Source organism: Hemitrygon akajei, chromosome 21 (assembly GCF_048418815.1).
Source record: "Hemitrygon akajei chromosome 21, sHemAka1.3, whole genome shotgun sequence".
In the NCBI taxonomy this organism is placed as follows: Eukaryota; Metazoa; Chordata; class Chondrichthyes; order Myliobatiformes; family Dasyatidae; genus Hemitrygon; species Hemitrygon akajei.
The window spans coordinates 51,047,667-51,074,844 of NC_133144.1; the positions used below are offsets into that span (position 1 = coordinate 51,047,667).

At 38.5% G+C, this 27,178-nt stretch overlaps 1 protein-coding gene across 1 annotated transcript in view; it reads left to right on the plus strand.

The window, feature by feature from the left end:
* LOC140714445 (heparan-alpha-glucosaminide N-acetyltransferase) overlaps positions 1 to 27,178 on the plus strand; it is a 366,646-nt gene that overhangs the window by 19,992 nt on the left and 319,476 nt on the right. Inside the window, exon 3 of the mRNA XM_073025743.1 lies at positions 15,084 to 15,223. Coding sequence (XP_072881844.1) covers positions 15,084 to 15,223 — 140 coding nt within the window. The remainder of the gene's footprint in view (positions 1 to 15,083; positions 15,224 to 27,178) is intronic.

Genomic DNA, 27,178 nt, shown 5'->3' on the forward strand with positions numbered 1-27,178 from the left:
ACACACACACACACACACACACACACACACACACACACACACACACACACACACACACACACACACACACACACACACACACACACACACACACACACACACACACACACACACACGTCTTTGTTTTGGGCTGAGACTCTTCATCATGTCTAGAAAGGAGCCGGGAAGAAGCCAGAATAAAATGGAAGGATAGGGGGAGGTGCTTGATCTGCGTTAGGTGAATCCAGGTGAGGGGGAAGGAATCATGTGAGAAGCTACAAAGTGATAGATAGGGAATACAAAGGGCTGAAGAAGTAATCTGTTAAGAGAGGACAGTAGAAAATGGAATAAAGGGTGGGAGGGAGAGCCATTTTGCATTCCTTCTTTTGTTCTTGCACAAGTTACCCATTCCCATGCAATGGCAGGAGATGTATACTTACTTTTTTAGCTCATCCTTTCTGATCATCCAGGGACCCAAACAGCCATTCTAGATGAAATAGTGATTAACTTGCATTCTTTCCAATCTAGTGTATTGGGTTTGGAGTTAATGTGGGAGAAACCAAATCCTGAATTTCCAGTTGCCAGTCACTTTAATTCTCCATCCTGTGTCCACTTTAGTGTTCTCTCTGTGGCTTCCTGCATCATGCTTGCATTTCATTATTTTTATGTGTCCCTTTGTTTGCACCCTCTCCAACTGCCCTCATTAATTCATCCTCACATATGGCTCCATCAGCCTCTTATCAGTGCAACAATCCTGTTCCCACCCTATCAGAAATAAAACCTTTTGTTCTATCCATACTAACCACATCCACTCTGCAACTTGTTTTAGTCTCTTTCCCTGTTCTGATACAAGATCTTCAGTCCAAAACATTTATTTTGTTTTTCTTTGTGGAAAGATAGCATGAAAAATATTATTTGTTCAAACCTTTTCAGAATGTCTTTCCTAAATCTCAGGAATTCTACCTTTTAAGGCCATAAGGCATAGGAGCAGAGTTATGCCATTCAGCCCACTGAGTCTGCTCCATCATTGATCGTGGCTGATTTATTTTCCATGTCCTTCTAACTTATTTTTTTGATCAATGATTTTATCACTTGCTGCATTGTCTTGTTATTTGGCTCAGTTTGTTCTAACATGTCAACATATATCTGTGATGTTGATTCTTCCTCTGAATGAAGATAACCTTGGATTACTGCCCTCGTCAAAACGTCCGAGTACATAATCTTGGCAAGGCACTTCAGCCTTGTACTGAGAAGTGCAGACTTGCAGGTTGTATATGGATATATGTTGCTTATTTAAAGGTGCTTCACAGCCACTGAGTTAATTTTAAACTGTGAGGTTTTTATTGCAAAACCATTCTAGAATACAAATGTTGTATCCATAAAATTTATTCATATTATAATTCACCAAGATATTTAGAATAGATCCCAGTAATGAATTCCACATTTGGCAGCCCGTTCCTAAATACCCATGAGTTTGATTTATTAATTTATTGAGTTACAGCACAGGATAAGCCCTTCTGGCCCTTCGAGCAATCCCTTGCCCAGCAGTTGTTGAAGGTCTAGGTGTTTTGACTAGAAATGTTAACTGCTCATGGCATCACTTGAAAAGTAGAAGATTCTCCTTGGAATTTTCCTCCATTGATTAGGTCGATTGATCATTTCCCATTTGTGGCTTCAAGTACAACATTTGGTTGAATTATCTACTTATAAAGCATTTAATTATTAGTTTATTGGCTGTTGGGATACAAAAGGTAAATAAAAAGCAAGTTTGTTCTTTATTTTCTTTCACTTATCTGTGGTATACCAGTTCAAATTTAGAACATGCACACAAAACTTGACAAATCACCTTGATGTACTGCATTAATTTCCCTTTAATTTATTTCTGTGCAAAAATGATTACAGGTAAAAGCAATCAAGGAGAAAATTTATTCATGTGGTGTCTTTTCTATCTTTTCAAAGGAGTCCCAAACTACTTTAGGACCACTAAAATAATTTGAAAATATGATCATTGTTGTAATGTTAGAAGCACACAGCAGCCTCCCAGAAATAGCAATGGGATAATGACGAGATATTTTGTTTCAGTAATGTTAAGTGACAGATAAATGTTGATGTGATCCCACAGTAAATCTTCTTACCCTCTTCAGACTGGTGACATCAGATCTTTTATGTCAATGTATGAGAGTAGAAGGGACTTAATATCCCATTCGCTCAGCAACTTCATCAGAGCAATGCTGCAGTGCAGTGCTTCCCTATATTTTTATGCTTAAGATAAGCATAATGCAATGGTAACACTAAAATTAGAACTGTCCCATTGTAGAGACATATCATTTTGCTGCCTTCTGTAGACATATAATAAAATTGAAGCATCCAGCGTATACTTTGAATGAATTGCAAATGAAATTCCCAACATCATGAAAGGATTAGGCAGAGAAAGTCTAAATAGTATTCGAAATGAATGATCATAGTAGATCCATGGCAACCACTGGTAAATGTATATAATCCAGAATCCGGAAAGAAATTGTTTTTTAATAGCTAGCATATATAATAAGCTTCAGATGAGATTTATCACAATTCCTTAAAGTGTTTGAGGATGGTGGACATATAAGGATTGGGGTGTATGTGTGTGGGGGAGGAGTGGGAGATAGTTCTTCAGTTAAATTCACTTGTAATTTGTCATCAGTAACTATTATCCCCAAGAGCTTGTTTGATCACCTTAAGATATCAGGACCTCATCAAAGCCTTTAGTTTTTCTTTCTTAATTTCTGCTTTCATGTTTTGCCACTGGTTAACATTATTAGTAGTTGAGGAGGGACAGACTAGGTTACTTGGAGAATATTGGTTGGACTGATACTTCTGATCATTTTTTATGTTTGTAAGCATATTATAAATCAGGCTGTTAGGCAAAAACATTGGCTGTCATGCTACCATTTTACATGCTGTTTCTAATTTTATTGTCAAATAAGAATCTTATTCTGGAATGGTCAGATCAACAGTGTCCTTATTGATACAGAATGTGACAGAAGGTCATTTAGATTTCATTTGGAAAGGAATTAGATTGTTGGAATTATGAACTGCTAGAAAGGTAAATAAAGGAGCGGAATGGTAGAAAATTAACACAAGGATATTGGCGATTCAACTTTGGACATTGCGGGACCCCCAAGTCCAAAGGATTACAAATAAATACAGATTTTCAAAATCACCCCTATAGGTCTCTAACAATGCAGTCTTTAATTTTCCCTCTTGTCTGGTAGTCCTCATGACATATTTGTGAAGACTGCAGTTCTTTGTAGTCCTAATGCGTTTCTTTAAATTACTTCAGATTTAGAAGCAGAAGGAGACTGGCTGGCCTATTCCAGTGTTCATTATTATACCTGCTCTTCTATTTTGTCTTTCTTCCTGCCTACTTCTTCTTTCTTCCCAGATCACTTGATTATTTTCCCACTTTAAGTCCAACAAACACAGTATTTTTGAGTTAAGATGTACGAGCAATTAATCGATTTTTGGTGAGATTTGAAACAGGAAATTTAGTGGTCAGATCTTCTGGATACTTTCTGACAAACCCGTCTGGCTCCAAGATTGCTGGCTTTCCTTCTGCTGAATATGAAACTTTTATAAGAACATATGCAGAGAAAAAAATGAACAAAAATGCAGCATTTATATAACTAAATAGGAATTTACATTCCTGGTAAATTGCTTTTGAGGATAATTATTTCTACATGCATTTGCTGGAACTTTGCTCTGAGCCTTAACACTTCACCTTTCTGGTGAGAACTGGTATTCCTGCCATCAGAAGCATATCTGTAATGAGGTAGGAAATCAGAGTTCTCTACACAGTCTGCCAGTTATATTGTTACCAGGACTCCTTTTAGCTGAGCAAGAAATGTTCATTCTTGCACTCAAAACCTTTTGCAGCAAACTTCTTGTGTCCCCTTGAACATCAGCACCTTATAATCTTTTACCATCTGAAAAATGCTCTCTTTTTTCCTACTGAAGTGCATGATCTCCTGTATTCCACATTATATTCACTCAGCCTGTCTATAACTTCTGAAGTATCCCCACATGTTCCTCACAGCACACATTGTCACCCAGCGCTGTATCATCAGCAAGCTTGGATAAAATACCTTTGACACAAGTGAGTCTGCAGATGTTGGAAACCCAGAGCAACACACTCAAAATACTGAAGGAACTCAGCAGGTCAGGCAGCAGCTATGCAGAAAAATAAACAGTCACTGTTTCATGCTGAGACCCTTCATCAGGACTCCAATATAAATCATTCACATAGATTGTGAACAGCTTGGCCCCTGCATTGACCATTGTGGTACAGCCTTGTAATCTGAAAAAGACCCATATGTCATATCAACTGACTTGCCCATGTCTTTTCTGTTGTTTGCAACCTCAAAAATATCTCTCAATAGATCTTTCAAATAGGACTTCCCTTTCATGAATGAATATTAACTCTACTCAATCCCATTATTTTCTAAGTAGCCTGTTACCATGTTACTGATATCAGTCTTGCTGGTCTATAGTTCCCTATTTCTCTCGCATTTTGTGAATAGTGAGAAAGGATAGGCATCCTCTGTGTAAGCCATGCTCTGTATCACCAACCACAAAAAATTTATTACCCACCACAAAACAAGTTATCAAAATTGACTACACCACAACTGAAATACTTTCAGTTACTTTGCCACCAGGACCCCTTTTAAATGGAGAAAGAAACTTCTATTCTTGTCCTCAAAGCCTTTAGCACAAGACCTAATATGCTTCTGTCTTCCTAATTGCTTGCTGTAGGATCTATCCACATGAACATCAACACATTGCAATCTTTTACTTGGCCCAAAATGTCAGCTGTTTATATCCCCACCATAGATGCTGCCTGACTTGCTGAGTTTCTCCAGCATGTGTGTGCTGCTCAAATATTTCAAACTTCTTTACATTCTAAGGCTCTGCTATTTGCTTAAGCTGTCTGGTGCTGGATAACTGAGTTAAATCAATGTTTTAAATTCTGTTCAATGCAACATTCTATTAAACAAAAACAGAAAGCTGGCTGTTGAAAATAGGGATTAACTGTAAAGATTTCTTTCTGGACAATGAATTATATTGAAGGGCAGGTGATCTGTTTATGACAATAAATATTAGAGCTGTTTTACATACAGTGAGCAACCTTTACTGCATTGGTCATTGTATGAATTTAATTGTAAGTGAATAAAAAAAATCTAGTGGGTCCATACACATATATGGGATAATTTCGCAAATACACAGCTCCAAAAAGTTTAGACCTTGACCTTGAGCCTGTAATTTTCTGAATGGAGGTTCTGTCAGTGCCTTAATGCAAGCTCAGGTCCAGGTTCTGGGCTTAGAGCCAGAACCTTTTATTCTAAAGGTAACAATACTACCAACTGAAGAAAGGTGACACATAAATTTTAAGGGTTATGTAAGAAGACATGAAATAGATGTAGGCATAGGCCATTTGGTTTCTCCAGCCTGCTCCATCAATTAATGAGATTCCAACTCACCTTGTAGTCTCCAGGCACATTGCTGCTTCCTACATTGAAAATTAAATTCGCTAGCTCCTTGACTTTCTCACCAGGAGACCACAGTGTGTGAAGATTGGAAATAATGTCTCCTCATTGCTGGCAATAAACACATGCACACCTTAGGGATGCATGTGTAACACCCTGGGAAAGGTTTCACTGCTAAACGTAATGGTCTTTCTCTAGAAGCAGTGTTTGGGTTATAGTTCGAGATAACCGCTGCTTTGGAATGTGAGCTGGGTCCTTTGTTCAGCAGGAGATGAAGCAGGAAGACATTGGAGAGAACTTGTTGTAGGATTCAACCCGGTAAGGGACTGTGATTGGACGGAGCAAGGTGCTGCAGTTGACTGAGGATCAGTGAATATTATCTTTGGAAGAGCTGAGCTCCAACTTGTGCACATTTAATGGGCCCTTTTTGTTATTCTTTCTTTTTTTACTAACCCTTTAGTTAAGTTAAGATTCAGAAATATAATTCCTTTAATCATATGCAGTGTGCTGTCTGTTATTTCTTGGCACTGAGTTGTAACAGGGTAGCAGATTACACAGCATCCACACAAACTGGGGTTTGGGATGGGAGAGCCATCTCAATCACACGAGTTTGGTGGGACTGGAGTGTGTCTTCCCTAGACTTACACAGCCAAGGAAACCAGTGGGTTTCACATGCTTAGTCCATTGCTCTATTCTCTCTCTACACCCACGATTGTGTGGGTAGGCACAGCTCAAACACCAATGATAAATTTGCTGATGACGCAACTATTTTTGGCAGAACGTAAGATGGTGATGAGCAGGTTTACGGGAGTGAGACATATCGGTTGAGTGGTGTCACAGCAATAACCTTGCACTCAATGCCAGTAAGACCAAGGAATTGACTGTAGGCTTCAGGAAAGGGAAGTTGAGGAAACACACACGTCATTATTGAGGGATCAGAAGTGGAAAGGGAGAGCAGTGTCAAGCTCCTGGGTGTCAAATTCTGATGATCTATTCTGAGCCAAGCATACTGATGCAATTACAAAGAAGTCAAGACAGTGGCTATACTTCATTAGGAGTTTGAGGAGAACTGGTATGTCACCCAAGACATTTGCAAATTTCGACAGATGTAGGTGTTGAAGAGTATTCTCACTGGTTGCATCACCATCTGGTATGGAGGAATCACTGCACAGGACTGGAAAAAACTGCAGAAAGTTGTAAACTCAGCCAACTTCATCATGGGCACTAGCCTCCCCACCATCGAGGACACCTTCAAATGGCAATGCCTCAAAACTGCAGCATCCGTCATTAAAGATCCCCATCACCCAAAACTTGCCCTCTTCTCATTGCTACCATCAAGGAGGAGGGACAGGAAGGAGCCTGAAGACACACACTGTGTTTCAGGAAAAGCTTCTTCTCTGCTATCAGATTTCTGAATGGACAATGAACCCATGAACACTACCACATTTTTTTTTCTTTTCCCTCTTTTTGCACCACTTATTTAATTAAAATTTTTTATACTTATTGTATTGTATAGTTTTTATTATAATGTACTGCAATGCACAGCTGCTGCGAAACAACAAATTTCACGACATATGCCAATGATTTTAAACAGGATCCTGAATTCACATTTTCTTTCTTTCTATATCAGAACTGGCCATCTCTGCCTTTCACAGTTTGGTTCTATTGTTATTTTTCTATTAGTATAATATAACCTGCTGGGTATATTCCACAGTCTTGCTACTAACATACACAGCCAAAGAAGCTTAATGCTAAATTATCTAATTTGGGCTCATCTTATCAATAATATTCTCTTTCATCTCCCTTTTTATACCTACATTCCCTGCTTCTGAAAGCTAACTCATTTTCCCTCTTTCCCAGGTCTGACAAAGGGTCACAGACTTGATACCTCACTTTTTCTCTTTCCACAGATGCTGCTTGACCTGCAGAGTATTTGCAGCATTTTCTGTTTTTTATTGCAGCTGATTACAATTTCCTGCCATATCCCTATATATTCTGGTTCCTCAGGTGACCAAAACTCTATTACTCTCAGGCTTGAATGTATTTCAAAAGATTCTAAAGAGAACTTCAGAGACAGGCAAACTTCAGAATGAAGAAGCTGCTCCTCTTTGCAGTGCTAAACAGCTAATCCCTTAAACCCAGACTAGACCTCCTTGCTTTTGACTTTCCAGCCAGAGGAAAAGGCTTCTCAGTCACTTACCTTATTGTCCTTCTCAGAATTCTGCATGTTTCAATGAGATCACTCTCAGTGGACGGGCCACGTCATGAGCTTGCCCTGCACCATACTCCCAAAATGGATACTCTATTCTGAGCTCTGCCACAGGAAGCGATTACGAGACAGTGGGTAGAAAATACGCCAGAATGCACCACCCTCCAATGACTGTTGGTCATCCCTGGCTAGGACTGCTTAAAGTAGAGAAGGAGCATTTGAGTTGGCCTCAAGCCCATGCATCAAGAACACACAGAAACCAGTCCTGCCATCTGTGGTAGAGTTTGTGGCCTCATCACTCACTTCAGAACACAAAGAAAAAAGTGTAAGTACATCACCCTTGACTCAATGGAACAGGCAATGTACCATTTGTTTTCTAAATTGCTTAACATACTTCATATTTATTTTCATATCACACTAACCAGAACACTGTGATAATTGCTTTTGGATATTTCTTTATTGTTCATTAAGTATTCCATTTTTCTTTTATTAATGTAAAACACATTGCTTCACATTTTCCTATATTATACATCTGCCAGCTTTTAGCTCACATATGTAACCAGTCTAAATCCTTTTGTCAGCACTTTGCATCCCCCTTTCTCTCCAAGTCATTGATACACTTGCAAATAGATGAATTAGAAACAAAAGACTATCTGCTCATTCCATATATTTTTGTAGTCAGCCTTGTCTGAACTGATTCCCATGTGTAAGCATCCATCTTCACTGAACACTGTATCAGTTGTGATCTCAGCAGTGCTTTATAAACTCAAGCATAATCTCGTTGTTCTGTAATCTATTCCATTGTAATAACAATAACATTATGGTAGCTGTCATATTTTTATAATGAATTTGTATATTAACTATTAATGAATTATTTGCACTAGGACACTTTATGCATCCCAGAACTCAACATCTCTCACCATTTAGATAATATTTATCTTCCCTGTCCAAATGAACAGTTTTGCATTTTGCCAAACCATACACTATTTGCCAGATAATTGCCCACTCACTTTACCTATCTATATCCCATAACTGCCTCTGTATGACCTCTTTACAACTTATTTTCCCACTATGTGTCATCAACAGACTTAACAAACATTCTTTTTGTGTCCTCAAGTTACTCATATAAATTGTGAATAACTGCATATATTAAATTGACCTTTTGGGTTCCTAACAATTCAAAGTCTGCCAATCCAAAAAATTCTCATTTATTCCTACTCAATGCTCTCTGATTTTTAGCCAAACCATCATGCATGCTATTATATTGTTTCCAAACTACTGACCATTATTTTATAAAAGAAACTTGTGTAATACTTTATTAAATATTGTTCAACTTTCTATTCCATTAAAATCATAATTAAAACAAATAGTTTCCTATTTCCCATTAGCTCTTAATGTAATGAATTCATTTGGACCAAAATCTTATTCACATCCATGATAAAATTTTCTAGAAAGCCAAACCACTTATCATTCAGTGAGCAAAATTACCAATCACACTTATAGAATATTCCTTTTTGTATAATATTTAAATCATTCATTATGTAAATTATACACATGGTGTTTTTATTAGTAAGGCATTTGGATTATTTTGTAAGCACTTGTAGTTCCCAAGGAGGTAAATATTACACCTTTGACAGTTTTATCTTGACAAGTTATAATTCAAGTGCAAGAATTCTTGGCAAGTTAGTGATGCCAAGATCCATTCATCTCATTACTAATGCCACCAGCTTAAGACAGCTTAAAGGAATTCAGAATTACATTTACATTGGCAAGACTCCAGTAGTTACTGAATAATGAGAGTGCCATGGTGATCTATAGGATGACCGATTAAACAGATCAGCATTTAGGAAACTAAGAATCGAGGACCATTAATCTGCTACAAAGTGTGCATCTGGAATAATGAGCTGCTGATTTAACTCTATGTGGTTATACTTCTCTACAAATTCAAAGTAACTCTGATGGATGTCATCAATAAGAGGTAAATGAATCTGTGACGTTGGTGTATAAACAGATCTGTATGACATTGTTATGAAATTGAGCTTCATTTTCATGATGTTTTTGCTCATTTATTTTAAAGGGGTTTGCTCCTGTGCTAAAATATAAACTAAATTCAGGTGGCTGAGCTTCAGTCAATTACTACAGATACAATAACAGATAAAGTGCACAAATAGTTACTTGCACCTTTCTCAAGACCTTGGGATGACCTAAAATGTTTTACAGTCAATTGAGTACTTTTTGAAGCATACCACCCAAAATGATGTAGGAAATAGCAGTCAGTGAGCATGCAACATGGCAAATAGAAAAATGATAATGATTAGATAATCTGTTTTAGGATTGCTGGCTGGAGAAATAATTATTGAAGATCATGCTAGGGAGAACATGCCTATTCTTCTTTGAAACAGTCCCTTATGATCTTTTGTGCCCATCTAAGGGAGCATGCAGAGTCCAGTTTTAAGTGTGTCCCAAACAAGGCCCCATTGGAACGTGTAGCACTTCTTCAGTATTGATGAGAAGTCCTCACCCTGAAATATTAAATCTGCTTTTCTCTCTCCATTGTTGTCTCCCATGCTGAATATTTTTGGGTTTAAAAATTTTATTTTACTTCTTCATGTTGCTGCCCCCCATGGCTATGACAACCTTAAAAGTTATAAGGAAAATCTAACTGAACTCAGCAGAATGTACGGTAGGTGAAGATACGTTTCTACCAAAGGAGGTGTAAGGCGCTCCTTCCTTCCAATAATCTGCAGGTCACCTTTGGGCAAGATGTTGATAATAGCTGGGGTTATCTGTCTTGTACAGACATGGCCCAGAAGAAGGCAATAGCAAACCACTTATGTAGAAGAATTTGTCAAGAACAATCATGGTCATGAGACCGTGATCGCCTACATCACACTACACAGCACATAATGATACTGATTAAACAGCTTTGGAGTTTAGGTTAAGTGGGTCTCATTTAATTCTATAAAACATTAATCAGATAGGCACAATAAATGCTAAATATTGTTAAAACATAAAAGTAGGGTGAGGAGGAAATAGATGGAAATTGAAATTAAAATGAAAAGTTAACCAAAAACATATTTTCAGATGGCACAATAGCAAAGCGTTAATATAACACTTTACAACCCAGATGCAAGATTCAGGTTCTGAAAGAAGCTTGTATGTTCTCCCCATGACCATGTGGGTTTACTCCAGCTGCTCCAGTTTCCTCCTACATTCCAAAATGTTCCAAAAGGCGTATGGGTCAAGGTTAGTGAGTTATGGGCACGCTAAATTGGTGCCAGAAGCACAGTGACACTGCGGGTTACACCAGCACGTCCTTGATCAAACGGCTGTTGATGCAAACTTTGCTGTATGTTTCCCCAAGTTTCAATGTACATGTGACTAATAAAGCTATGCCAAGCCAATAAATGCAGAAAATTTGGAGTTTTAGAATCTTTTTACATTATGATGAAGCAAGTAAGTTACTAGAAATGTGTTCTTTGTTGTGAGATTTAGATATTGAAGGAATAAGCTTTAGTAAGCAGTAGGTGGGATGAATCTCAATGGGTGACTTGGCACAACAGCACGATAATCTTCAGTGATTTGTATGATCAGTTCTTTTTGTGTCTTACTGTTTGAATCAAAGAAATATGATCTATGAAGTATGACTGCTCAGGTTGCAAAATAAAAATCATAATATTGTTTAGTTGTCTTAGTCAGGGCTAACTTCTATAAAACCAAATCTGTAAGTTTCACTTGTAATTATTTATCTTCCATGGAATAGGAATTGTAAATGGAGAAAAGGACAAGCGGGGTATGGGCCAAGTGTAGGAAAATTGGGACCCTTCAGACAGTGTTTCCATGCTGTATGACTCTGAATTTGGATTGTACAATGATTTACAAATTGTTCCACTGGCCCTTTACCAAAAGGTTTTGCATTTTGCCAAATTATACTCTTGTTTGTTAGATTCTGGATCACTCACAATACCTATCTACATCCCTTTGTAGCCTCCCGACTTACACAACTTTCCCTACTTCTAGAATTAATTCTTTTTTAGCATTAAAACACAGTGGGTCACACTCATTCAGTGTGTGAAATTAGCACTGTCAATATAGTCAAATATGCAGAATAGTGATGTACATGTCTATGTACATTCACCTGATTTCTGCCCAGTACTCTGTACTGATCTACTGCAGCAGGTTGTTACAATATAATGCCACAGAGAATATCTTTCTAAATTGCTCATTAAAGGACTCACTAGTCTACGTAGAGCTAAAGTCTTCAAGCTCCAAGACAGTGTTGCAAGTGAATGAAGAATGCTTGCCTTTGTCAGACAGGTCATTCAGTACAAGATGTCATGTTACAGCTGTACAAAATATTATGAGACCGATACCTGGAATTGTGTCTGCAGTTCTGATCATTATACTCTTGGATAGAGGTGACTGAGGCAGAGAGAGAGCAGAAAAAGATCATGTTTCTGGGCTTAGAGGGTTTAAGATGTAAGGAGAGATTTGATGGTCTGGGATTGTTTTCCCTGGCATGATGGAGGCTGAGGGGGGACTTAATGGTGTTTTATACAATTCTGAGCTGCAGAGATAAAGTGGATGGACACAGTATTTTTCCCAGGGTAGGAGAGTCTAAAACTGGTGGGCATAAGGTGAGGGGGTAAGATTAAAAGTAGACCTGAGAGGCAAGTTTTTCCACACGCTAGGTGGTAGGTGTATGGGATGAGTTGTCAGGAAAGTGCTGGAGGTGGGTACAATTACAACATTTAAAAGATCAGGTACATAAGGTTTAGAGGGATATGAGCCAAATACAGGCAAATGAAACTAGCTCAGCAGGAACCTTGGTTGTCATGGATGAATTGGATTGAAGAGTCTTTTTCCATGCTGTGTAACTCAATGACATTGTGACTCTATAAATGCTGCAGAGATGTTCAGTGGTGTGCAGGCAAAGAACACAGATCTGTGGAATGAGTGTACCCAGAGATCCTGTGGTGTCTTCAACTTGATGTTGCTTGACCTGCTGAGTATTTGCAGCTTTTTCTATTTTTGTTTCACTGTTAGTGATGGTACCATGAATAAACAAAAGATGAAATGAATTTCCTGATGTGATGGGTACTCAGAAATGTGCACAATATTGTACCAATTGTACTGGGCTAACCCAGTTTTCAACTATATAGTACTATGTCGGTTTGTTTTGTGAGTGAAAAAAATTAAGCTAAAGGTAATTTTTTAAGGAATAGGTTTAATTTGTCAAGTCATTTTGGTCAGCTGCTTCCCATGTGCTGGGAATGGAAAACTTTTGGTCCCTTTGATATCATCAAACCAACCCTATCATTTTCTGTCACCACACCAAGATTCTCTTTAAACAAGTGCTGCATCCTAGTCTTAGTTGGACAGTTCCACCTGTTAAAAGAACACTTTATTTGCATTTTCCTATTTCAATGTTGTGCTCTACTGCTTTCACCCCACTGTTATTAATGGTTCCTTACTATAAGGTGCTCACTTGATCTCATAATGTATCTCATTATAATCTTGCACCTTGTGTTTACCTACACCGCACTTCCCCTGCAGCTCTTATAATTTACTTTGCATTCTGTTATTGTTTTACCTTATACTATATTACTGCAATGTATAATGATTTGATGTTTATGAACAGCACGAAAGACAAGCTATATCTTGGTACATATGACATTAACAAACCAATTCCAGCTCTCAACTTTGAATGTTAACTACTTTGAACTTGAGCTGTATTGAATCTGTATCTTCTTGTGAAATCAATGGTGAAAAATATCAACTTGATAATACGATGGGATAAAATTTAATTGTAAGAGTCTGAACATTCTCATAAAAAAACTTACAGCACAATACAGGTCCTTTGGCCCACAAAGCAGTGCCATACATGTCCCTACCTTAGAACTACCTATATAACCATATAACAATTACAGCATGGAAACAGGCCACTCGGCCCTTCTAGTCCATGCTGAATGCTTACTCTCACCTAGTCCCACTGATCTGCACTCAGCTCATAACCCTCCATTCCTTTCCTGTCCATATATCTATCCAATTTTTTAAAAAATGACAATTTCGAACCTGCCTCTACCACTTCTACTGGAAGCTCGTTCCACACAGCCACCACTCTCTGAGTAAAGAATTTCCCCCTCATGTTACCCCTAAACTTTTGCCCCTTAACTCTCAACTCATGTCCTCTTGTTTGAATCTCCACTATTCTCAATGGAAAAAGCCTATCCACGCCAACTCTATCTATCTCCCTCATAATTTTAAATACCTGTATCAAGTCCCCCCTCAACCTTCTATGCTCCAAAGAATAAAGACCTAACTTGTTCAACCTTTCTCTGTAACTTAGGTGCATGAAACCTAGGTAACATACAAGTAAATCTCCTCTGTACTCTCTATTTTGTTGACATCTTTCCTATAATTCGGTGACCAGAACTGTACACAATACTCCAGATTTGGCCTCACCAATGCCTTGTACAATTTTAACATTACATCCCAACTCCTATACTCAATGCTTTGTAACTTCTTACCTCTTTTGATGTAACCTCTTCAAAAAATTCAATAAGATTTGTCAAACATGACCTTCCACGCACAAATCCATGTTGACTGTTCCTAATCAGACCCTGTCTATCCAGATAGTTATATATACCATCTCTAAGAATACTTTCAATTAATTTACCCATCTTAACAGGAGATTCTTTTCTGTTAGAATAATAATATTTCCTTCAGTATTTTAGCTAAAATTCATTTAATTACTTAATTTTAGATACTGCTTTAAAATATGAAATATAAACAAAAAATGCTGAAAATGTGAAAGAAAAGCTTTGTTTAGTGTACTGTCATTACTTCATAATATACCAAAGCAGTTTATAAGCTACTTTTGGAGGATAGTTTGAATAATACAGCCCTAACATCAGTGCAAAGCAAGCATCAATTCTGTCTGTGTGTGGCTTCCATTTCACATCACAGTTTCTTCATCGTTCCTATGGTTGAACCTGTTCATTTCCTTAATTTGCAATAAACACAGCAGCAAAATTGTCTACAGAAAGCTTCCATAAATGTTCATGTGATGATGACCAAATTGTCTGTTTTACTAGTGTTTTTGCAGAGATATTGGTCAGGACAATGGGATACAGTAATCCCTTCAGTACCTGAAGAGAGAGGACAGGTAAACGTCTCAGGGTAAATAAATTGAAAAGGAGGAATAGTGTTAGCCAGGTTAAAGTCAACATTGTGTCCTTGCAACATAAAACAGTGAGAGAACAGGTAGAGGAGGGGAAAAAGTGTTGCTCTGAATGAGAACAAGAGGCTGTGAATCACTGAGAACTCTTGAGGCTAAAGTGCGAAGGATGCTAAAAATATTTCTTCTTTTATAGTGTCTTTATCAGGTTCTCATGCATGCAGAGACTCAAGAAGGAGACAATCCCACTAATTCTAGTGCCATTGTGAGTGTCCTGTTCCCCTTGACCTTCCAGATTGTTGTTGGAGATGAGCAGAACTACTCAGTCATCTGCAGGTAAGAGTAAAGTTATATCTGAATGTAGCCATTCTATTCTATTATCTTTGATTTGCAAAGCATCTACAAATTCCATGCTCACCTTTCTTCTTCCAACCATTCCTGGTTTCTTTTAATCTTACTTCCCGTGTTTTCTCTTTTTTGACTTTCTGTGTTCACTTTTCATAATTTTTGCTATGTCATTTCAACTAATTCAAATGCCCTAGAATAGCAATTGAATTATACACAGTTGAACCAAAATAGCATGAGCCTGGACCAAAAAATATTTGAAAGAAGGTGGGAAATAGTGGACTTTTATCTGGTTGGGAGTCTGAGAAGATCCTAATGAGGAACGGTACATGCATCACTGCTAGGATCAACTGAAACCCAACTAATATAAATAGATAGCCAGTGCTGGGAAATGAACCAAGCAGCACTAATACAGTGGTAACCTTTCCATTTGAATGTTTCTTATCAGACATTTGATGCTGCAAGTCTTGCTGTTGTGTCATTTTAATATCTTATTTCATAATCCCAGCATCCATTTGCATCTCTATTGCAGGAAATTGAGCATACTGTAGATATACACTGAACTTCTCTTACTTTCAGGTCAGGTTATTTGCAAGGTGAAGCTCCCTCTATCAACTAATAATAATGCAGTTTTAACGTCAGTGTCAAGCAGACATCAATACTGCAAGTGTGGCACTTCCAATTCACACCACAGCTTCCTAATGGCTCCTATGGGTGCAACTGTTCATTTTCTTAACTATGGCAATTATGAGCAACAGATCTGCACTTAGATTCTAATGCAATTCTCTTACTTATGACTGGAAAATGATCAGTACATCATCAGTCAGTAAGAGATTAAACACCTGGACCAGAGGTGAAAGGTCAGCGCTGATCTCAGTGCAGTGAGACTTCACGCTCATTATGCATGCAGTAGTACTGAGCCATTATTCCCTGCATTTTAACATTGTTCACTCACTTCAATCCCTCCAACTAAAATTCCTTTATTGAAATGTAGTGCAAGTTGATAACAAGAATTGTTAAGATAGGTTACTGAATATGGCACTAACTGGGTGAGGAAAGGACAACTGCTTTCTCCTTGTGAGGATGTAAGAGAGAATAGGCAAGCCTTCTTTCCGGCAAGTCACAGCTTTTGATATATGAGTAATGTTAGGTATACCCATGAATTTTGCAAATCACCACCATTTCCGGTATAGAGCTACTTTATGTTGCTAGTAATGGCATTTGTGACTCCTGGTCTGACTGAACACTCATCAAAGCAGAGATGACAGAAGGAGGAAATATAAATGATCTGCTCAGTTAGACAGAACAGCGACAAGCAGAATTTTCCCAGAGAAATGTGAGATCATGCTGTAACAACATGGGAATATAAAACAAATGGTTGAAAATTGGGAAGTGTGGAGAATAAAAGCACTTTTTCTGAAAAGAGAGCAAGACAGTTATAAAGGATGTTTAAAAACGTAAACAAAATGTTTTCCTTTATTAGCTATGGCATAGGTGGGATAGCGAACCTATAGTGCATTTGCCTTGGATGGCATCCGAAAAAAATTGTTGGTAGGTGGCATGCAGAGTCACCCTTGATTCTTTAACCCCTACCCATAATAAAAAGATACATAAGGAATATACTTACTGCTGAATTAAGTGCCTTAGTGACTATTGTCCAGTAGGTTAATGAGAAACATATCAACTCCTGCCTGAGAAGCATCTTAGATCCACTCCAATTTGCCTATCATCACAACAGGTCAACAGCAGATGCCATTTCATTGGCTTGTCGTTCAACCCTGGAATATCTGGACAGTGAAGGTGCATACATTAGGATGCTGTTCATTGACTACAGGTTGGCATATCATCCCCTCAAAGCTAATCAATAGGTATCAAGACCATGGCCTCCATACCTCTTTGTGCAATGGGATCCTGGATTTCCTCCTTTGCAGACCCCAGTCAGTTCGGATTGGCAACAACATCTCCTCCACAATCTCCATCAGCACAACTGCACCAGAAGGCTGTGTGCATAGCCCCCTGCTCTACTCGCATTATGCTTATGACTGTCAGGCTCCACACAGCTCAAATGCCATATTTAAGTTTGCTGATGACACCACTGTTGTTGGCTAGATGAAAGGTAGTGACATATCAGCATATAGGAGGGAGATAGAAAATCCGGCTGAGTGGTGGCACAACAACCTCTCACCCAATGTCAACAAAACTAAGGAACTGATTATTGACTTCAGGAGGAGGAAAACAGAAGTCCATGAGCCAGTCCTCATTGGGGGATCAGAGGTGGAGAGGGTCAGCAACTTTTAATTCTTCAGTGTTATCATTTCAGAGGATCTATCCAGGGTCCTGCACACAAGTGAAGTTATGAAGAAAGCACCACAGCGTCTCTACTTTCTTAAAAGTTTGCAAAGATTTGGCAATGTTACATAAAACTTTAACAAACATCTAGACATATGTGGTGGAGAATATATTGACTATTGCATCAAGGCCTAGTATGGAAACAGCAATGCTCTTGAGTGGAAAAGCCAATAAAAAGTAGTGGACTTGGCCCAGTCCATCACAGACAAAGACCTCCCCACCATTGAGCACATCTAAATGAAGTGCTGTCATAGAAAAGCAGCATCTAACATCAAGATTCCCACCATCCAGGCCATGCTATCTTTTTGCTGCTACCACCGGGAAGAAGGTACAAGAGTCTCAGGACCCACACCAGTAGGTTCTGGAACAGTTATTACCCTTCAACCATTAGGCTTGAACCAGAGAGAATAACTTCACTCACCCAATCACTGAACTATTCCCACAACCTACGGACTCACTTTCAGGGACTCTATATCTCATGTTCTCTATATTTATTTATGTATTATTATTATTATCTCTTTTTGTATTTGCATAGTTAGTTGTCTTTTGCACATTGGTTGTAGCTTGTGATGTTTGGTGCTGTCTTTCATTGATTCTACTGTGTTTCTTGTAGTTACTGTGATTGCCCACAAGGAAATGAATTTCAGGGTTGTATATGATGACATATATGTTCTTTGATTATAAATTTACATTGAACTTCGAGCTCTTTGAACTTTGAATGATACAACCGAAGAGCAGTGAGATGCTTTCCTAGGAAATGTCTCACGTCAGCTTGGTGCCAGCTAGCCAGTTGTGAGAGCACCTGATATTGGATGACATGTTTTGAAATCCTCGCAGTCTTACTATAGACATCAGTATTTGGATAATAAACAGTTGGACCAGTTGCATTGGCTTCATTCTGCTTATATTTTCCCTTCTGTCATTTGTAAGTGAACACTGGATATTCAGTGATAATATTCAGGTGCTTTATGAAGTTTATTGTCTCCATGAATATTTTTCAATTGTCTTTTTAAAGTTAGTAATTTTTGAACAGGTTTTCTAAAATGCTTCATTTATTTCAATATGTTTCAGTTGCAATTTATTAATAGAAAAACAATGTGACACAATAATAAGGAACAAGGCTAATCCTTTCTCTTTAAAAAAAGTTTATAATTATTGTTACTAATTTATCAATTTATGATAATCTTTGCTCAAAATTACCTGGCAGAGAGTGGGAAGGTAACGTTAAAATTTCAAACAATCCTCAAAAGGCCACATCTTCAGTACAGAGCAGTGCAGAGTTCTGTCACTACATTGTACTGGAGAGAGTGCAGAGGAAGCTTCTGAGGATGCTGGCAGATTGAAAAATTCTAGCTTATGAGGGAAGATCGGATAGTCTAGGTTTGTTTTCAGTAGAACATATGAAAGGTATGGTGGCGCAGTGGCATCAGCTCCGGACTTCAGGGCGAAGGCTCCCGAGTTCGAATCCAGCTGGTTCCCTTGTATGCTTTCCATCCGTGCTGGGTTGAGTGTCGAGCTAATAAGAAAGCCTGCTAAAGAAAGCCTCATAAAAATAAGAAAGCCTGCTAAAAAAAACACTGTCATGATGACTCCACTCAGAGTTAAGGGCTTTTTTCTCTTCTTCTGTATGAAACCTATAGATAGGGCATATGCAAGCAGGCATTTTCCACTGAGTTTGGGTGATACTAGAACTAGAAGGGAAAAAGGTGAAATACTTTAAGGAACATGAGGGGGAACTTCTTCATTCAGAGGGTGGTGAGAGTGTGGAATGAGCTGCCTGTGAAAGTAGTGGATGCAGGTTCGATCTCAATGTTAAAGAGAAAGTTGGATAGGTACATGGATGAGCCTTATTTGTGTGAAGTTAAATCAGAGAGGGTTGTATTGGATAGCCCATAACTGCCCACACTTCCAGCTTTTGATCCATAGCCCGAAACTACACATCCAAGGCTTCTGCCTCTACCACTGCTAACCCACTAGTCTTTGGAGTGTGGGGTGATACTGGAACAGTTAGAGGAAAAGAACAATAAGAATGTACAATGTCCTTACAGCACGGAGATTGAACCAAGCTTTGGTTCTCTTTAAAGACACTATTTTCTTTCCTTTGTGTGTTGCGGGATGGGGAGCTGAGTGGGTGCTGCTCTGGTGGGATGGGTCTCGAAGATGTGGCCATTGAATACCAAACACTGCAGATACTGGAAATTTGAAATAAAAGGAACTGCTGAAAACACTCAGTGGGTCAAATAGTATCTGTGGATAGGTAAGGAAAGTTAATATTTCAGACCAATTACCTTTGATCAAATCTCCATTATGATGCTGAGTATTTCAGCATTTTTCTGGTTTTATTTTAGGTAATTTAGGGTATTTATCTTAGTTGGCTTCCTACTCTGGAATTGGTGATTGTTGTAGGAGCAGTGTAGAGCGTTGTTCTGTGAGTTCGCAATAACTGATCCATTGTAAAATAGCTAAACTTACCCTTAAGTAGCATTAATATTCTAAATAGCAGGTGTATCTAACAAATTAGCATTGCAATTAATGACCAAAAGTATGCAATTGAATTTCTCAAATGTGAAGTGACTCAGAAGTGATTGCTGTTATGTTTTACTCTGGAACAAGTGATTTTCAGTTGCTTTGCTTTGGGAAAAAGAGTGTCATGAAATTAAGTTTCTAGGTTGTAAATTTTTTCTCTCAAACCTTTAATCAAAAATATTTTGGTATTGGACACTTTGATTATTGAAAACAAGCTGCATAAATTGACTTAGAATCCAAGTGAGTGCTTCAAAAATCCAAATGCTGGGACTAGATGGCAGAGGAGTTCATTTCTGTCCAAAAAGATTCTCTATCTTCTTCTTTATAAATCAAACGTAGTCCCTTACTACTTGCATATTCCTCCTGTTCCATGAAACAGCGCATTACATTTTTACTGTTAGTTGTCTTGCTTCAAAGTATAACAGAGGGCGCGGTTAAGTAGTGGAAGGGGAATTCTTTGAATAGGTAATTGTGTTTAATTGGAAACTTGAACACAGATGATTGGAAATGAACCAGGAACAATTCCCTTTGATGTTTCTTTTCTTCAGTAATTTAATCAGATATTGTTCTTTTAAGTATTCTTTTGAACCTGGTGGTGGCTTTTAATCTATTATTAATCATCTAAATTAGCCAAAACAAATGTTTTTAGTTGTCTTGATAGAAGTTAGCAGTCAATGTTTCTGTTGAATTGATCGTTACTTGCTTTGTTTCTAAATTATTCTGATTGTTTTAAAACGATAGAGCTGGAAATAAATGTTTGCAAAATGATCTATGCAGAATGCATTTGTATTCAATCATTTGCCATTTTAATGAGGCACTAACAGTCCAATATTAAGGATGTGTTTTATGTGATAAACCTGATACTCTGTGACTGGATTTTAAAGATAGATAGATTGGAGTTTTCAGTGTGTTGACAACAGATCTGCAGCAAAACAAGTTTCAGCTTCATGGTCTTTGAGAGACATTCTTGAACTGAAAGCACCTACAAAATTCTGGATGTTAAGGAATAAACAGTCGACATTTCAGGCCGAGCCCCTTCGTCAGGACATCTGATGAAGGGTCTTGGGCTGAAACATTGACTGCTTATTCCTTTCCATCAATGCTGCCTGACCTGCTGAGTTCCTCCAGAATTTTGTATGTGTTATTCTGGATTTCCAGCATCTGCAGAATCTCTTGCTCACATTATGAAGAAGTATTCAATGGGAACTCTCCCCATTTTGGAGCCAGGGGCTATGATATTCTATTGTGCATGATATACACTCACTTACAATGACAATTTTTCCCTGATCTTTTTTTTCCTTTTGTAAAGAATAAAGATCACAAATTATGAGTGTGGGGAAAAGTGGTGTTAAGAAGAACTTACTCTAAGGGAGACCAACGTCTTGGACTTCCTTTGGATAATACTGAACAGTCTTAGGTACTCAGATAGGACCTGCTCCAGGGTTCTAGGCCCATATAATTTGTGACTGTGTGTGTGCATGATTAAGAGTTAGTTGCATGATATCTGTAGTATAGTATATGTATAGTATGTATGGTATAGTATAGTAGTAGGCCTCCGTTAGTCTCGATAGACTATTTGCTCCTCGGAAAGTTTCCAGGGTGCAAGCCTGGGCAAGGTTTTATTTTATGGAAGACTGGCAGTTGCCCAAGCTACAAGTCTCCCCTCTCCACGCCATCAATGTTGTCCAAGGGAAGGGCATTAGGACCCATACAACTTGGCACCGGTGTCATCGCAGAGCAATGTGTGGTTAAGTGCCTTGCTCAAGGACACACATGCAGCCTCAGCCAAGGCTCAAACTAGCGACTTTCAGATCACTAGACAAACGCCTTAACCACTTGGCCACGTGCCAACACCAATCATGTATAATATGCTGACACAATAGCATATTATTTTGAGCAGCACACACAATTCTGAAGGAACTCAGCAGGCCAGGTAGAATCTATGGATAAAGATGACCAACTGACCTTTCCAATGGCAACCCTTCATCAGGACTCTTCATCTCCACGTATAATATGCTAATCAGCATTCTTGGACACGCCCTACAGTTTCTTTGTGTGTGCCTCTTATTAACTTAGGTAGCCAGGAACTAATTTCTGCAATTAGTATTCTGGCATATAAACTGCCCAACTACACTTGATGTCTGGCTCTAGGTAAAATTAATTCATATACCCATAAACGTGTTAAAGCATAGCCTTTGGCCATTTGAGGAAAAGAATATTTGAAGACAATACCTTAAACATGGCACTAAATTCAGAGTTTACCAAGAGTAGTGATCCTTGCCTTCTTATATGCTAGAGGGAGGTGAGCTACCTGCATCAGACACCTCAAAACATTGGAGATGTATCACCAATGTTGATATTGTGAGTATCTTCAAATCCATTGGTAGGAAAATTAACATCCATTGGCATCCTTTCCCAAGACAACATCTTCAACAGTAGGCTCAATTATACTCAGTCAGCTCTTTTGGCCTCATTTATTTGTACCTTCAACATCAAACCCCAAAAACCAATGCTCCACTACAATCTCATGGCAAGAAATTTACAGAAGGACAAAGAAAATATCTCAGGGTTGTTTTCAAAGCCTTTTTAGAAAAAAATGTTATATCCTCATTGTGAGAATCCCTGCCCTGTGAGCTCTCAAAATGGAGAAGAAACATTTATTGTATTGTTTACAGATACAGCACGGTAACAGGCCCTTGGAGCGCACAAGCCCACCCAATTACAACCAAATGAACAATTGACCATATAACCCATTCATCTTTGGAATGTGGGAGGAAACCTGAGCATCTGGAGGAAACCCATGGCGTCATGGAGAGAATGTCCAAACTCCTTAGAGGCTGTGACGGGAACATTTGGGAAGACATCAAAAAAACTAGATTTTATTCATCAAAGAGTCACAGAAACCAAGCAAAAACATTGAATGGAACATCGTATCTCCCAAATTACTCAAGTACCCTGTTAAGCACTCCCTGCTCCAACTGTAGCAGAGTCTGTGTATCCCAGGGAGATAGTAACACTGACCAGACTTCAAAAGAAAAGAACTTCAATGACTAAAAATACGTGATAGAAATACAATGAATTCCAGTTAATTGGAACATATTGGGAACTGTATGTTTTGGCTCAATTGAGTGGCTGCCCCAACTAGTCAAAGTTACATGGAAATAGTTAAAAAGGAAAATAAAGACAAACTGAGTAACAGAGTACGTACTTAAGTGAATCACAGAACATTATTAGAACACTACCAATACTACTACAGTACTATAAAACTGTGTATTAGTTTCTAATAGTTATTGATGGAGGAATTCATCCAGTGTACATAGTGACATCAAGTGCAGATAATGGACTGCCTTTGTATAATGCTATCAATGATTTCATCCTCCAAATCTTTATTTTAATTGTAATTTTTAAGAAGATTGTCAATACCTTTGAATTTCATTTAGTTTCATATAGCTTCATTTTCGCTCTCAGCCATTTCTGGCATTTCCAAGCCTGAATGACAATAGGCAATAGGTGCAGGAGTAGGCCCTTCGAGCCAGCACTGCTATTCTCTGTGATCATGGCTGATCATCCACAATCAGCACCCCATTCCTGCCTTCTCCCTATATCCCTTGACTCCGCTATCTTTAAGAGCTCTACCTAACTCTTTTTTGAAAGCATCCAGAGAACTGGCCTTCACTGCCTTCTGAGGCAGAGCATTCCACAGATCCACAACTCTCTGGGTGAAAAAGTTTTTCCTCAACTCCATTCTAAATGGCCTACCCCTTATACTTAAACTGTGGCCTCTGGTTCTGGACTCCCCCAACATTGGGAACATGTTTCCTGCCTCCAGTGTGTCCAATCCCTTAATAATCTTATATGTTTCAATCAGATCCCCTCTCATCCTTCTAAATTCCAGTGTATACAAGCCCAGTTGCTCCAATCTTTCAACATATGACAGTCCCGCCATCCCGGGAATCAACCTCGTGAACCTACGCTGCACTCCCTCAATAGCAACAATGTCCTTCCTCAAATTTGAAGACCAAAACTGCACACAATACTCCAGGTGTGGTCTCACCAGGGCCCTGTACAACTGCAGAAGGACCTCTTTGCTCCTATACTCAACTCCCCTTGTTATGAAGGCCGACATACCATTAGCTTTCTTCACTGCCTGCTGTACCTGCATGCTTACTTTCAGTGACCGATGAACTGCTTATTTCTCGTCAACCATCAGTGACAGAGATCACTACTTTTTGAACACAAACACATGCAACTGATGCTACTTAAAAACTGTTTGCTCTAAGCATGGTGCAGTGCCCAATGGTCACACAAATGTTTGGGACTGACGCTTGTTAGAACCGGTTCAGCAAGACTCCTACCCCAATTACCAAATAAACAAAGTGAATTCTGCAATTTTTTTGAATCATTTTTGTTCTTTAAGAGTTGTCCCAAATAAATGGCTGGCATGATTAACAGATGGCCCAATTAACTGGCATCCACTGTATGTTTTCTTTTCATATGTGATTTAACCATTATTTTAAAGCTTGAAGGAATATTTGCTAATATACTTTCAGGAATAAGATACAAGTTGGTTGGCAAATACATAAATACAGGTACAGTGGATTCCAGTTAATTGGGCTAGCCACTTACTTGGGACAATTCTTAAAGAACAAAAACTAATCAAGAAAATAACCAGGATTCCCTTCATTTATTTGGGACATTATGCCACTTAATTGGTACTGGAGACTGTTACTGAAGAGTTCTTAACTAGCATCTGTCATGTACACTTGTATGGCCATGAGACACTACACCATGCTTGAAAAGCTTTTAAATAGCATGAGTTTAGTTGTGTTTATGTTCAAAAAGCAATTATTTTTTTCACTGATAATTGGCGAGAAATAAGCAGTAAGACAATATAGAACTTTATTGCTCACTGCGGTTTCAAGCATTCAAGTTTGGAGATGCCAGCAATAGCTGGAAGTGAAAATAAAAGGATTTTACTACTTCAATAAATTAGGAACTACAAAGAGTTTGAAGGCATTGACAATCATCTTGAAATTTATAATGAAAATGAAGATTTGGAGGATGCAGTCATTGAAAGCATGGTATGAAGGCAGTCATTATCTACACTGATTTTTGTTCATTTACATGGTAGTGTACACCGGGATCGATTCCTCCATCGATAACTATTAGGAACAAATACAGCTTTATAGTACTGCAGTAGTATAGGTAGTGTTCTAATATGTTCTGTATTTCATTTAAATACATAATTTGTTACTAATTTAAATGGTAGCTTGTCTTTTTTATACTTTTAATTATTTATTAATTATTAATTATTATTAATTATTTCCATGAAACATCTGCTAATTGGGGCCACTTAATTGGGTCAAAATATACTGATTCTAATGGTCAATTCCAATTAACCAAAATCCGCTCTATTCCCAGATTACGAATGTCTAATTTATCTACAGCCCATCCATATGAATGTGTGTTTAGGTGATTTGTGTGGATGGATTTGCAGCTACTGCATGGCTGCCTGGGAATGTGACTCCTGGCTGCCTTTGTGATCTGCGAGCTGTCTGGATAATGAACACCTCACAGGAACGGAGCCCTGCTATAACCTGCGGAAGACATATATGTTATGGAGACTGGTTAATCTAATTTAAAAAAAAACATAAAATAACTGAAGAGTCTTGCGGTTTTATTTGCAGTTATCAAAACAGACAAAGTGCTGGAGGAACACCTCATATTCAGTCTTGGTAGTTGCCAACCTGACAACGTGAACATCAATTTCTCTAGTTTCTGTCAACCACTCTCCTCTGCTCAACATCCCCCCCCCTCACATTTTCTCTTGTTCCTGTGGCCCCATTATCCCTTCTCTTTCCACTTCCCTACCCTCATGACCTACCTGTCACCATCACCTTCCCCCCTTAGGTTCCCCACCTTCTTCTGTTTCTTCCATGGTTTTCTTTCTTCTCTTGTTAGATTCCTTCTTCAGCCTTTTGCCTTCCCCATCAATCACTTCCAAGCTTCTTATATTATAAACACACGAGATTCTGCAGAAACTAGCCATCTTGAGCAACACACACAAAATGATGGAGGAACTCATCAAATCAGGCAGCATCTATGGAAACATTGACAATTTAGTCTCCTCCATAGTTGCTGCCTGACTTGCTGACTTTTAGCAGTATTTAGTGTGTGGTGCTTGTTTTATTACACCTTTCCCCCCATCCCACCTCCTACCTTCTCCCCTCACCTGGATTCACCTATCGCTTGCCAGCTCTTCACCCCTACTGTCTCCCACTCTTTCGTTCCATTTTCTGCCCCCCTCCTTTCCAGTCCTGATGAAGGGCTTCAGCCTAAATTGTCAACTGTTCATTTCCCTCCATAGATACTGCCTGACCCCCTGAGTTCCTCCAGCATTTTAAGCACGTTGATCCAGTCTCTCTTGTGTCTCTGTCTTTGTTTGCAGTTGTATGGACAGACATTAAAAGTGCTGTGCCATTGCCATGATGGAGATATTAATCTATTGACTGCTTTGTTAAAATATTGGGAATGGGAACCGTTGAAAATGCTTTAAGCGTTTACACTCTAATATTCAGAGAATAAATTCAAGGTCATTCAAACTATTCTGTGTTAACGTTCATTCAATCCTATGCTCAAAGGAAAATGAACTAATTTAAAAAGGCAGATATAATATTGTCCAGCTGATCAGTCGAAGGAAGGGTGAAATTAAAGGGGAAATGTAGGTCCTGGGGGAATGCTGTCTGTTCAAAGTCATTCTCTACTATAATGAGAAAGGTCTTGCGGAAAAATATTGATTTTAAAATAATCAAATTTATCACTCCCATAAAAGCTACCACACCCAGTCTTCTTGTTTCTAGGTCACATTATGGTGATGATGATAGGATAGTGAGCCATTTGATCACAGTTTGAGTTGTGTCTTAAGACTGACTTGATTGCTCATTGAGACTGTTGATTCTGGTATAATATGATACCTTTGGTATCTGCCCGATCCCCTATGAATGATACATTGTCCTGTGGAGGGCATAATTAAGGATTAACGTGAAGTTTTAATTTGAAAACTTCAGTGTT